The 13,897-nt window shown below is 32.0% G+C and overlaps 1 protein-coding gene across 2 annotated transcripts; it reads left to right on the top strand.

The window, feature by feature from the left end:
• Nucleotides 1-1,020: 1,020 nt before the first annotated feature.
• LOC127086434 (uncharacterized) lies at nt 1,021-2,978 on the top strand. 2 transcript variants are annotated; one of them, XR_007789480.1, is made up of 2 exons: nt 1,021-2,341; nt 2,439-2,978. XR_007789480.1 is itself a non-coding variant. In XM_051027196.1 (2 exons), the coding sequence occupies exons 1-2, from the start codon at nt 1,403-1,405 to the stop codon at nt 2,481-2,483; spliced, it is 339 nt and encodes a 112-aa protein (XP_050883153.1). In that variant the 5' UTR covers nt 1,021-1,402; the 3' UTR covers nt 2,484-2,978. The 2 variants fall into 2 exon arrangements, 1 of the variants encoding a protein (XP_050883153.1); XM_051027196.1 differs by having other exon boundaries at nt 1,021-1,696.
• Nucleotides 2,979-13,897: the final 10,919 nt, after the last annotated feature.

The following is a 13,897-nucleotide window of genomic DNA, read 5'->3' as shown; positions in this document are numbered from 1 at the left end:
AGTGTTTACACCCTAGAGGTTTATTTGTTGTTGTTGTTGGCGATAATGTTAATGAATGTCTAGTGTCTAAGTTGTTGTTGTAGGGACGGAGTCAGAAATATTGAATAGTGGGGGCACTATATGTATAAATTTATAGTTTAAATAATATATCAACTTATTTTTCAAAATATAAATATACATCACAATTATTTTATAAAGAATTTCATATTTAAAAATAATTAACAACTCTTTATATTTAAAAATAATTAAAAAAATTCATATTTAAAAATAGATAAAATAGAATATACACTGACAATGTAAATTAATTTTATACTGTCAACTAATAAAACTCATATATCCTACTAAGATAATTTTTTTTATATTATTGATATAATATGAGAGAGTGGTGAATTTCTATTGAACGATAATGTAAAACTATTTTATATTATACATATCTATTAAACTCTTAAAAATAAATGAGAGTTATTTTATAATCATGTGCATATGTGTCACTATAACATGTGAGTCGATTTGATTGGAATTAAGTTTTATTCAAACTTTTAAAATTACATGTGATTCAATTGGATTGTTATGACAAAAAATGTTATAAATTTAATTGAACATTTAAAATGATTTTGACATAACCAGTTAAGTATGTATATAATAAAGGCAACAACATTTTTATTGTGTTTGCTATTGATACGGTATAACAAATGTTAGGACTGTATGGCAACAACCCCACCCATATATGAAACTATTTTAAACGAACTATTAATATATTTATATAATAGTATCACATCATTACATGATATAATATATATATATATATATATATATATATATATATATATATATATATATATATATATATATATATATATATATATATATATATATATATATATATATATATATATATATATATATATATATATATATATATATATATATATAATAGGTGTAGATGATTTAAAAATGAATGGGGGCATGGGTCCACACTTTAGTGTGAATAGCTCCGTCCCTGGTTGGTTGGTTGTTGTTGTTGTTGATGATGATGATGTTTAATTTCTAAACCCTAAACATTTATTTGTTGTTGTTGGAGATAATGTTAATGAAGTTATTTTATTTGTTTTGTTGAGATATGTTGTGAATACGTTGTTGTTTTTGTTGATTTTTAGTGCCTAAATCCTAAAGGTTCATTTGTTGATATATGTTGTAATTATGTTGGTATTGTTGTTGTTGATGTTTAGTGATATGTTTATTGTTGTTGTTCGTTTTGAGTAAAATGATGGTTTTGTGTTATTTAGATATGAAGATTTTTTAGTTATGTTGTTGCATGAATGATTGAGGATAATGCTGTTTTTGATGGTGGTGTTGTTGTTTTTAAGATTTGTTTAATGTTATGATGTTGTTTTGCACATAGATGGACTATTCATCTAGTGATGAAACTCAGGAAAATGAATGTTATACTATAGAGGGAAAAAGGAAAAGAAAATCTATAGGTGCTTCAATGATGGCTAGATTAACAAAAGTCCACAACAATGACGGGAAATTAACGACCGAGTTTAATGATAAAACTTCGACTTGTTATGGTATGAATTCTTCCCTTTTTAGGAGTTATGTTGTGTTTCTTGGACGTGGCAAAATGAATATTTTGATAGACGATTTGACCCAAGTATCAGTAGATTTGAAAGAAAGCATATGGACAAACATTAAGGTATTTTTTTACATGATTCGATAGAATTATTTTTACATAATTTGATAGTATTTTTTAAATTACCAATGCATATTTATTGATGTAACTGTAGTCCGCTTTTGAGTTTACTGATGAAAATAAGTTAAAGAAAAAGTGAGTCTCTTATGTTGGAGAGCGTTGGAGGGGCTTCATGTTACAACTCACGCCTAATTACATTATTAAGCCTAAGTTTGATATTGAGCATCCAACGGTGAAATATAATTATATTTAGAAGCATATTTGGGAGAAGCTTGTCAAGTCTCGTATTTTTGTCGATTTCTTAGTTAGTAGTAATCTTATCTTCTGAATAACAATTTTAGGCTTATGCTTTTTAGATAAAACCATGTAAATTAATTTTTCACTATATTTATAACAAGTTAAAGTGAATCTAGAAAGATAAATAAGGAAAATAAATAAATATCCCTCATAGATTGTCTCATGGGGGTTTCAGAAAATTTGAGAAAGTATTGCTTAATGAAAAATAAACAATAATTGGGAGATGAGGACTCATCAACTTGTAACCGCATCCCATCTCCACCATCATGAAATAAGAAGTGTAAGAGGGACTTACAAACACCAACTGGAGAATTCACTTCAGATGTCTCACGTGCACTCGCTGAGAAGATTGTAAGTAGATTATTTTGTAAATTAGAATATTAAACGTAGGATTTTTTGTGTGTAATTTAAATTTCTTTGGTAATGATATATTATTCCTATTGTGTAGGATTTTTTGATTGATATGGCCACTCAAGATTCCTTTGTTCCATAAGTATGACATGATATATTAGTAGAAGCAATCGGAAAAAAGGAGCACGGTGGAAGTGTACATGATGTTGGAGAAGGTATCATCTTGAGATTATTCTTTGGTGCCTCGAGAAAGAGTAAAGAATTTCGAAAGAAAGCCATGGACGAGCTCGTTGATAAGAAGTTAGCACATGAACGAGAAACCCAAAAGAAGGAGTTTGAAGATAAATTAGCACATGAGCACGAATCCCAAAAGAAAGAGTTAAAGGAAATGTATGATAAGAAATTGGAAGATGCATTAACACGTGAATGGGAAATGCACACAGAATATTGGAAGACCTATACGTGGTATGTGAAAATAGTGTTTCGTGTGTTAAATCTATTATGTGTTATTGTAGCATAAATAATGTTTTTACTTATATGCATTGTGTGTTTTCGTTCTTTTTATGATGTAAAAACTGGCACTGATGGGTGTAATTGTCCAATCAAGTACAAAATGAAGATAATGAATTATCTGAAAGAGTTGTTTTAGGTGGTGCGAGCACCAAAGGAAGTTGTTCATCCGTCAATACCCATACTAAAAATGAAATGATAATACCTCCTGACGATTCTTTAAAAAAATTGGTATGTTTCATTATGAATGTTAAATAAATCGTTCCTCTCCAATTAGAGCATGATCGTGAGATAGAAGTTTTCTATCTCGATCCTGAAGTTATAACGGACTTTTTGTTTGGAAATGAGTCGCTGGACATAAACATATTATAGTTGTGGTACACGTAAGTACAAATTTTATTCTAATAAATGACAATTTTAAAATTTGAGTACATCAATAATTTTAATATTAAGACTCACTTATTTTTAGAATTAAATAAATCAAATATTTATATCGTTTTTGTATAGAATCAAATAAATCAAATATTTATGGATTCTTGGACCCATATAGTATTAGATTTACAAATAATTATCCAAAAATGATTGAAACATACATATCATCACAATTAAGAAAGAGGAATAAAGACTATTAATTAGCACCATTTATCGATTTGTGGATAATTTTAAAATTATGGTTTCTTTACTATAGTCAGTTTCCCTATTTTACCAATTACTAATTATGCTCGTGTTTATTCAGTTGGCATTGATAATTGATCATCGTCTCTCTTTGGTAGAATATGGTAATTATGTTATGTTCCTTATCCTAACCACTTGAAGCGAAGATAAAACACATACTTTCTTTCTATGTAAGTTTATATTTTATATGACTTTTAGTAATATTTTTTTTGAATTTGTAATTATCTAAGTGTGTAATATGTTTAAATATTTTTAATATATAGAGTTGTGGATGGAACCAATATGATGAACGAAATTAGAATAAAAGGCCCGAATTTTATACGCCTTTGATACGAGAATTACTTGTGACATTCATTTATCTAAAATTACATGTGCGGTTATATATTCATATAATGTTTAAATTGATAGACCAGGAAACAACCATGATGATACGACATTGTTTATTCTTGGGAGCAAGTATATATACTTACAATAACATATTAATAATTTTTACCGCATGCATAAAAGTTTGTTATTATTTCAAATCAAATGATCTTACATTACCTTCAATTTTTTATATAGACGTTAAACAACGTCACCATATCATTCTCATAAGAATACTTAAAAGACGTTCGTAAACGTTGGACATCTTGTTTCAATGTGATTTATAGGTCAGACTGATCACACTGATTTTGTAATATATGTTTGCAATATTTTTGGGTTTGGTGTAAATAATATTTAGGTTTGTATAATACTTTGGTGTTATATTGAAGCCATAATTTGATGCTTTCATATAATGTATACATATAAGCCATATAAGTCATATTTTAGTTTTTTTTTTAAATTGTGCATATATTGGTTCAAATTTTGTTGTGGTAGTAAATGTGGTATACAATACATGAAGTATAAAAAAGGGCATATATGAAATATTAAAAAAATTATTTTAAAAAAAATAATAAAGTATTTCATCACGGTTGCATTAGTCAACTGTGATGATATGTGACGCGCCAAATATGATATACTATGGTATGGTTAGGAATCGAATCCATAACTATTTTACATTTCACTACGGTTGTTAAAAATGCATGTGGTGAAATATGACGTGCTACCTCATTTCTCACCACGGTTACACACTCGTGGGAGAAAGTAGCACACTTGCTCTCACATCCTATGTTACCACAGTTCATCACCCGTGATGATATCCATCTCGCTTCTGTGATAAAAAATCTTTTTTATAATATTGCTAACTTTAAAAATCACGGTAGTTCATCTTTTCCATCTATACAACTAGTATTGAATGGAGATTCTAAACAATTGTTAGGCGAAAGAACAAGCTCTAGAGTTTTTTTATGTCTCTAGATGAATTAATACTTTTAGGGTACGTCAGAGAATGGTAGTAATACATATGTTAACACTAAAAGTGTTATTATAAAAGAAATAATTTAACACTTGAGCATAGAAAGAAAAAGAAGTATAAACTTCACCATAAAGTCAGAAGCAAAATGGTGAACACAATCTATCTTTTAGGAATTTCATAAAATTCTAAATGAATCAACTACATCTATGATTCTCAAGTCAACACTTATGAAGGATATCAATAGGTTAAAAAAGGAAAATTTGATCAAGTGATCCAATAATATGAATTATTAAAAATGAAGGACGATGAATATATTGAAATCATATTCTTTTTGTTTTAAACTTCGGTTTCATGACATCTAATATTAAACAAGAGTTATATTGCTGGTCATGTGAAAAAGATCCTTAAAATTTGACATGTTAAAGAAAGACCGAAGGTCATAACTATTCAGGAAACATTTGAACAATCTAGTTGTGGAAAATTCATCAGATCTCTACAAAATCATGAGTTTGAGTCAAACAAACATGAACCTTCGAGGAATGTCAAATCTATTGTCTTAAATTCAAAGGATAAATATGTCAAAGTTAAAGCATTTTAAGTTGAGATAATGGAGTTAGATGATAAGTCCATAGAGGATGAATGTTTAGAGTATGAAGATTTGACTTTTCTAATTAAGAGGAAGTCACTCAACCATACTAAAGATCATGTTTGTTTTGATTCCAATAAGCTAGGAGATTTCAATAATAAATATTCAGATCTTTAGAAGGGAAAATCTAAAGGTGAAAACTTTAAAGAAAACAATAAAAGGATCTCATGACAACGTGATAATGTTTTAATAATTTATGCCTTATAAATTTTATAGTGTTTTTTTATAAGCAATTGGATTAAAAATGCACAAGCGAGGTAGAGGATACAAAAACACAAAACAAAAGAACAAAAAAAAAAGGGCGACCAAACAAAACTAATTCAAATCCAAATTTCGGGTGACACACCACTCCGATCAGGAAATAATACAACCCGGTCCCGGTGTTAGCACCAACATAAATCACTCCCACGACAAATGTTTGGTTATACTCAACCTATAAAAAATGACCAATGAAACCCCTTCAAAGATAATAGAATTATGAAATTCTCATATAGTCCAATAAATAGCCAATTCAAAAATCCAATAGGTATCCATGTTAAGACAAGAGTTAGTCGAAGTCTCCAAATCTTTGATACGATGAAGCGGATATAACAAAACAGAAGGTTTTCTAATCCGTAAGCAATTTCACCAAATCGGACAACTACCAAATAGATGATATGAGTCCTCACTTACCATGACGCTCAAGATTTACATGAGTTGAAAGTCGATCAAATATTAATCTCCAACCAAATAACAAGAATTTACTTGGCACTTTTGTCTTTCACAACTCTTCCAAAGCAACCAAAACACATTCATCCAACTTCGAGTCCTGGTTACCCAACTCCGCAATCCTGGCATAGCAACTTTTTACCGAAAAATCGGAATTATCTCGCCACCACACACAGTAGAGCAAGCTATCACCGCCATCCTTTGTCTGTTCAAACGTCGTTCTGAGCAATGTTGCACCTGCCCATATCAACCAAAACAAATAGAGAAATAAAAATACTACACAACGGCTCTGGACCCGGTCATTTATCGCGTCAAAAATCAATAAAATCACCATTTCCAACTTTAAAAGCAATAGAATCAATAAACCAATTTCTATGTCCCTGCGACGAACCCACAATACAAACGTCTTTCCACCAAATCGAAACTTTACTCCTCAACGAAGGATAAGACTCACTAATCATAAATCTCTTTATATTACCGTATCTATACGACAGAAGGTTAAACCAAGACGCGCTAACACCGTTCAAAATTCTCCACTTCCACTTACATAATAGAGCAAGATTAAACTTTCCGCAATGTTTAATACCTAGGTCTCCCACCTTAGGCAAACAAATCTTCTCCCAACTAATCCAAATAGTTTTCCTCCTTTCCTCCACTCTACTCCACTCCAAAGAAATCCTCAATTCATCAATGATCGTCTTCGGAGTTTTGTAAAAGGAAAGATAAAAAATCGACAAAGTCAAAAGAATTGCATTAACAAGAACACTGGTAGCATATTCAAGACCGTACACAAACGTACACCTATTTTGCTAGTTATCTAGAAAAGGTAGGACCATGACATACCTTTCAGAGGACAACTTATTTATGTTACAAAAATCCCAGTGTATCTAGTCAACAATGACGCACTCTTTTGAGTTGATCAAAGTAATAACTGATAAGAAGGAACTATGAAAATTTGTTGTGAAGGAATTGATATTCATGTACTCGTCCCAATATTCTATAAAGCATCCTTTGATTCGGTTATAACGGTCAATAACACATACATAGTCTTCAACTTTCAAGTTTAAAAGAATGATGCGATGTTCAAGACGATTGACCATAAATATCTTCTCAAGTTTACTTGTGGAATCAGGGTTTCAAATCTCAACAAACATACAAAACATGATCTGAAGTTGCACTTCAAACCATTTATTGATATTATTTTTGAGAAATGGAACAAGGATCATTTAATAGGTAAGCTTTACTTGAAACCATTGACACTTTCTATCAAGCTTTATCTAAAGTTGCAGCATCAAATGATTTGCTTGTATTATAATACACCATTAATCAGATGTTACTAGGATGTTTGATGACATTGGCTACACCCGATCTCAGTTAGAAAGTAAAAAGCAGCAAGTCAATTTCATCTTGAAGGATTTGGACTTTGTATTCTAAAAATGTCTATTTATTTTTATACAGAGTCTATTTTCTCACAAACATTTACTGATATCATATTTCATAAGAGCAACACAATCAATTGCACACTTTCGGAAGCTTATGAAAATAGAAAATATTTGTCACCTATTATCGTTGTCTTATAATATACAAAGATCAAGGAGGATGGTGTATACAATACTTTTCTTACTTCAATAATGCTTTATTTGATCTCTTTTGGAATATACTGAAGTGCCTTATTTGTAGTCAACTAAAATGCTCTTTTTTAGATCAATTTTGGTAACAATACCTTTTTTTTTAGTAGTTTGGAGTATAATTTTCCTTCTATTGGGTGTAGTTGGGCCTCCTAAAAAGTGGCTATCTTTTCGTGACAACTTCTCCAAGATAAAATTCCAGTTAGAGAAAATATGCTTAAGAGATGTGTTATTCTTAACCATGATGGTGTTTTTTTTTTTTTTAGGTTACGTGTTAGGTCCGTTGAGTTTGTCTCCCACATGTTTGTTACCTTAAGAGTGGCAAAAAAAATATGTGGTATAAGACTTTTTTAGGGATAGGGCGAATAATCATCTTGCTGGATATATTATCTTGCTTTTTGAGGTTTTTTATTCCTTATGTGGTTTGGTTTAGATTATAGGTGGTCTTGTCCTAATTTGACACACCGTGGTGTGGACTATGTGAAAATTCTTGAATGACTTCATATTTTTAAGTATATTGATAGACGGGGAGGATATGAAAGATAAAAGCATCTGCTTTGCTTGGAAACGGTATATTGATAGGTTGTCGGCTTACTCTTGCTCTTTTTAAACTGGCTTGCCAACCGTATTTTATGTCTGAGTCAATAGAAAATCAAGTATGTAACTTGGTTTTCTTGGGGTTGTAGTCCTAAGCTACTCTTGGACGATGTTGTTATGTTGATGGAAGTTCTTCTTGTTCTTGAGATCTAGCATGATTTTATTAATGTTATGGTTGTGGTCAGACTTTTTTGGGTTTTATCCCATTCTCTTGTTGCAACTTTTTTTAAGGGGCTTTAGTGCACTATTTGGGTCGTTGTCACACCCCAATTTTGACCCTGAATAATTGAATCGATACATTCATCATGACATTTGCATGACTTGCATAGTATAGCATATCATGCATTTCATCTCACATAACGTTTAAAATTTCAACAAGAATAAACTTTTGGTTATACAGACAGACCAATCGAATCAATTTTCAAATATACATAAAGTTAGCGGACAAAAAAAAATTGAGATTGAGCTTGAAGACGTCAGTTTTATTAATCTTCGATTTGCGTAGTTTAACCTTGCGTGATCGTTTTATTTTTTTTACTCCTTTTGCAGTCACATTTTTTATCAGCCAGAGCCTCTTCAACATGGCGATTTTTACTTCAAAATTTGATCAAAATCTGTCTATTTTTTCAGAGGTTTATTTCGCGCTAATCATTTTGGTGAATTCATTTTAATTTTTCGAGCATCTTTATGCCTACTTTTTATTCATTTTGAGTCCTTTTATTTTTGTTATTTTGTCAAAATATTTGAAATTATTAAGCAGGATTAACGGTAGTTTTGTTTCGATTTTATTGTGATCATTTTTAGATTATTACTGTTATTTAGTTTTAATTAGCTTTAATTGTTTTGTCTCTAAAATAAACATTAAGGACATTGTTGATATTTATAAAAAACAAAACTCTAAATTAAATATATATATATATATATATATATATATATATATATATATATATATATATATATATATATATATATATATATATATATATATATATATATATATATATATATATATATCAGGGCCGATCCAATCATATCGGAGATCCGGTTCTAATTTTAAAAATTGGCTCAATTTTTAAAAAATATATAATTATATTAATTAAAAAAATATATTAAAAATAAATTTAATTATAATTATTGAGTTTTGATCCATCTTAATTTTTGTACGTATTAAATTTTTTATCATAATATTTTTTCAATTGTTGAGTTTTTTTAATAATATTTTATTTTGATTTTATTAATATTTATGAAAAAAAATATTTAAATTTTGGGGTCTTATAAAATGTGAGGCCCTATGCTTAGGGGTGGCAATACAGGCTCGGCCCGCAGGGCATGCCCGTTTTTCCCGCACTTTTGTGCGGGGCGGGCCAAGGATTTAGGCCCTAACCCTCAAATGTGTCCGCCCCGCCCCGTCCCGTTTTTTTCGCGGGTTTTTGCGGGCATGTGTATTTATATAAATTTTTGCATTTTTAGGCTTAAAGAGTGTAGTGCCCGCGGGCTTTCCCCGCCTCGCCCTCACTTTTTTGCGGGACGGGTCTAAGTTTTAGGCCCACATCCTCAACTATGACCGCCCCGCTCCGCCCCGTTTTTTTGCGGGTTTTTGCGGGGCGGGCCTAAACGGGGCGGGCATGCCCGTTTGCCACCCCTACCTGTGCTACAGCACATGCACATGCACAGGATCGGGCCTGATATATATATATATATTGTTGAAAGTTGAGGGGGCCACCACACGCCGCATTTGATTGGTTAGGGTGGAAATTAAAACAAAAACAATTCTAGAAACGCATAGACCGAAATCTTTTTATGAAAAGAAAAATAATAGATCATAAAAAGAATAAGAGTTGCCTAGTGAAAAAGAAAAAAATGAAACAATTTATTCTTTGGAGTTTCTTCTTCATCGCGTTTTCAAACTATTGTGCATTAAACAGAAAAATACACAATATAAGTAATAAAAATCAGATGAGTCTCCACTTCTTTCATTTCATATCAATAAACATTTCTCATTTTTCTTGTTTATCAATAAACACTTCTTACTGTGCATGGATATCTTTCTTTTCATGATGGGTACCAATACAGTAGCCATGCTTTAGACTTGAGAGAATTCCAAGGATTAGGTACAACAGTCAACTTTTATTGTTGATTAACAAAAAAGTCAATTGTAATGTAGTAACTTATTCCACAAGTAAACATCACAAAATCCCTAATCCATGGAGATTAATAGCATCGTCTTGCATGATTCAAGCATCTTGTACCATATGGAGAATCAATAAATCATCTGATCAAATCATCCATATCCAAGTGTTGAGACATTGAGTTGAATGACATAGTTGAAATCCAAGTGTTATAGACCTTTTGAAGCAATGATATTATCTTATGCAAATGAATGATGAAAATGAATGGTTGTATGCATATGGGTGAATGATCTTGACTAAAACGACTGATTGGGGTTAATGTATGCAGCTGAATCCAAGAAGCTATAAACCAGATAAATGAATGAGGGATATGGAAAATTTGGGGTATGGCAATCACATCTGCAAGTTGCTTCTGAGTCTTATAGTGAACAACTTCAAGCACGCCACTATGAACTTGATTTCTCAAAAAGTGAAACTTTGTGTCAACATGCTTGCTTTTCTGTGCAACATTGAATTATTGGCAAGGCTTATAGATGATTTGTTATCAATCATCAACCTTACAGGCTTGCTCACCTTAATCTTCAGATCCTGCAGCAAATTCATTAGCCACACAACTTGACAGGCTGACACGCACCTACAATGTACCCAACTTCACAAGTTGACAATGCAATTAGTGGTTGCTTCTTGGAGCACCAAGAAATGAGACCTCCAAGATACTTGAAAAATTATCCATAAGTACTTCTTATGTCAATTCTATCTCCACATCAATCAGAGCCTGAATAAAATATCAACTCTGAATCAGTTTTAACACCAGAAGGGAACACAACTCAATACTTCAAAGTCCCCTTAATATACCTAAATATCCTGACAGCAGCTTGGTAATGTGACCACTTTGGTTTATTCATAAACATGCTCACGATTCCAAGTGCATAATAGATGGTAGGCCTGGTATTGGAGAGATATCTCAATGAGCTCACCAACTGTTTAAAAGTTGTATCATTTACATCATCACCTCTAATATTAGAATCCAACTTGTGATTTGTTTCAGCAAATGTGATTGCAGACTTGCAATTTATTAGCTCAAATCTCTTCAGAAGCTCAAGTTCATACTTTAATTGATGCAAAATTATACCTTTATCAGAGTACATAATCTTCATCCCTAGAAAATATATCATATTTCCTATATCAGTCATCTCAAACTCATTCATTAACACCTTCTTGAACTTAGCTATCTCATATGAACAACTCCCTGTTAGCAATATGTCATCAACATAGAGACACACCTGAATCATATTGTTATCAGATGGATGCTTAATATAAACACCATACTCCATTTCACATTTTCTGAATCCTTGAAGCTTGAAAAATGAATCAATTTTCAGATTCCAAGCTATAGGAGATTGTTTCAGTCCATACAAGGCTTTATGCGCCCTCATTTCATGATTATTTTTCACAAATTCAGGAGGTTAAGACACATAAACTTCCTCTTATAAAGGACCCTTCAGAAATGCATATTTCACATCTAAACGCATCAAAGGCCAATTTCTACTAGCAACTATAGAAATCACCAATCTGATTGGTTCGTGTCTAGCTACAGGAGAAAACACCTCAATGTAATCTAATCTAGATTTTTGTAGAAATTCTCTAGCTACTAACCTTTCTTTGTGTTTGCCAATTGATCCATATGACTTCAGTTTCAACTTGTAAACCCATCTCTCACTAATGGCTTTCTTGTTCTTTGGAAGCTCAATCAACCCCCAAGTCTTGTTTCTTTCTATAGCCTTAAGTTCTTTTTTCATGGTCTTTAGCCACACTTTCTTCTTGGGAGTTTCTTCAGTACTAACGTGGCACACTGAATGACTTCCCCTTTAGAGTATACCAACATGGCACACTGAATAACTTCCCCTTCAGATTCTATCTCAATATCTTACAACATGTCAAACTCTACAAATCTTCTTGGTATTTGTCTAATTATTTATGGCCTTTGAACTTGTTCAAAATCTTCTTCATATGCTAGAACAGTATCAGATGCTACACTGCCTTCAGAGGTTGGACTACCTTCAGAGGCATGACCATCTTCAGAGGCATGATTACCACCAGAATCGGGATCATCATTAGAATTTGTACTAAAATTAGATTCACCTTCAGAGTCAGATTCGCCTTCAGAATCTTCTTCAACATTAGAGTCACCTTCAGATCTGACTCATCTTCAGAGGAAGAATCTCTTTTAGAGGCAGATTCTCCTTCAGAGTCTGAAATATCTTCAGAAGTTAAATCAGGTGTTAACACTGCACCAGAGTTAGAATGAGACTTTTTCTAATCCCATGCTTTTATTTCCTTTAGAGTGACATCTCTACTGAATTCAACTTTGTTGGTGACAGGACAATAGAGATCATAAGCATATGTACTGGGTGTACCCTGCAAGCAACATGACTCTGCTTTTGTCATTCAACTTCCTTCCCTTAGCATCTGGGACATGTTTATAACAAACATAACGAAAGACATTCAGATGGATCACACTTTGCTTATCTCCAGTCCACTTCTCAAAAGGAAAAATCCCCTTCAACATCTTGGTTGGACACATGTTGAGCACATATGCTGCAGCGGCAATAGCTTCTCTTCACAAGGTGTGTGGGAGTTTTTTCTCCTTCAACATGTTATTTGTCATATCAAGCAAAGTTCAATTTCTTCTTTTAGAAATACCATTTTGTTGTGGAGTATATGGAGCAGACATCTCATGTTCAACTCCATTCTCTTCACAGAACCTTTTGAAATCTAATGAGTTGTATTCATCTCCACAATCAATTCTAAGAATTTTTAACTTCTAATCACTCTGTTTTTCAACATTCACCTTGATAAGTGCTACCCATGTCATTCTTGTGAACTTATCCATAAATAATATAAAGTACTTGTTTCCTCCAAGTGAAGGTACTTTAAATGGTCCACATACATCAGAGTGCACTACTCCTAAAGCATGTTTTGCTCTTGGAGCCACTTTTGATGCAAATGGCAATCTAGGTTGCTTGCCTTTCATGCTTATCTCACATGACTTCTTAGGCTTCACAATATTATGAATGCCATGTACGAAGTTCTTAGAACTCATATGCCCTAAGCTTCTGAAGTTCAGATACCCCAATCTCCACATATCACTATCAACTCCAACACCTTCTGCACTAAGGCGTTTAGTTTCAATTATTTCCATATTCACTTTGAATGTTGTGTTGCTTCCCTGTTCATATTGCATAATCAACTTCTGATCAAAATCATACAACTTCAAGAGATTGTCCTTCATAGTAACTGAGAAGCCTTTCTCAATTAGGTAACCTA

This window comes from Lathyrus oleraceus, chromosome 5 (genome assembly GCF_024323335.1).
Source record: "Lathyrus oleraceus cultivar Zhongwan6 chromosome 5, CAAS_Psat_ZW6_1.0, whole genome shotgun sequence".
NCBI classification, from domain to species: Eukaryota; Viridiplantae; Streptophyta; class Magnoliopsida; order Fabales; family Fabaceae; genus Lathyrus; species Lathyrus oleraceus.
This window is presented reverse-complemented; position numbering and strand designations above follow the sequence as displayed.

Bases quoted from the DNA above. Each gene is read 5' to 3' on its own strand.
- LOC127086434 (XM_051027196.1), top strand. From the start codon at position 1,403: ATGGACTATTCATCTAGTGATGAAACTCAGGAAAATGAATGTTATACT. The intron at 1,697-2,438 runs GTATTTTTTTAC...CCTATTGTGTAG, and splicing joins GCATATGGACAAACATTAAG to GATTTTTTGATTGATATGGC.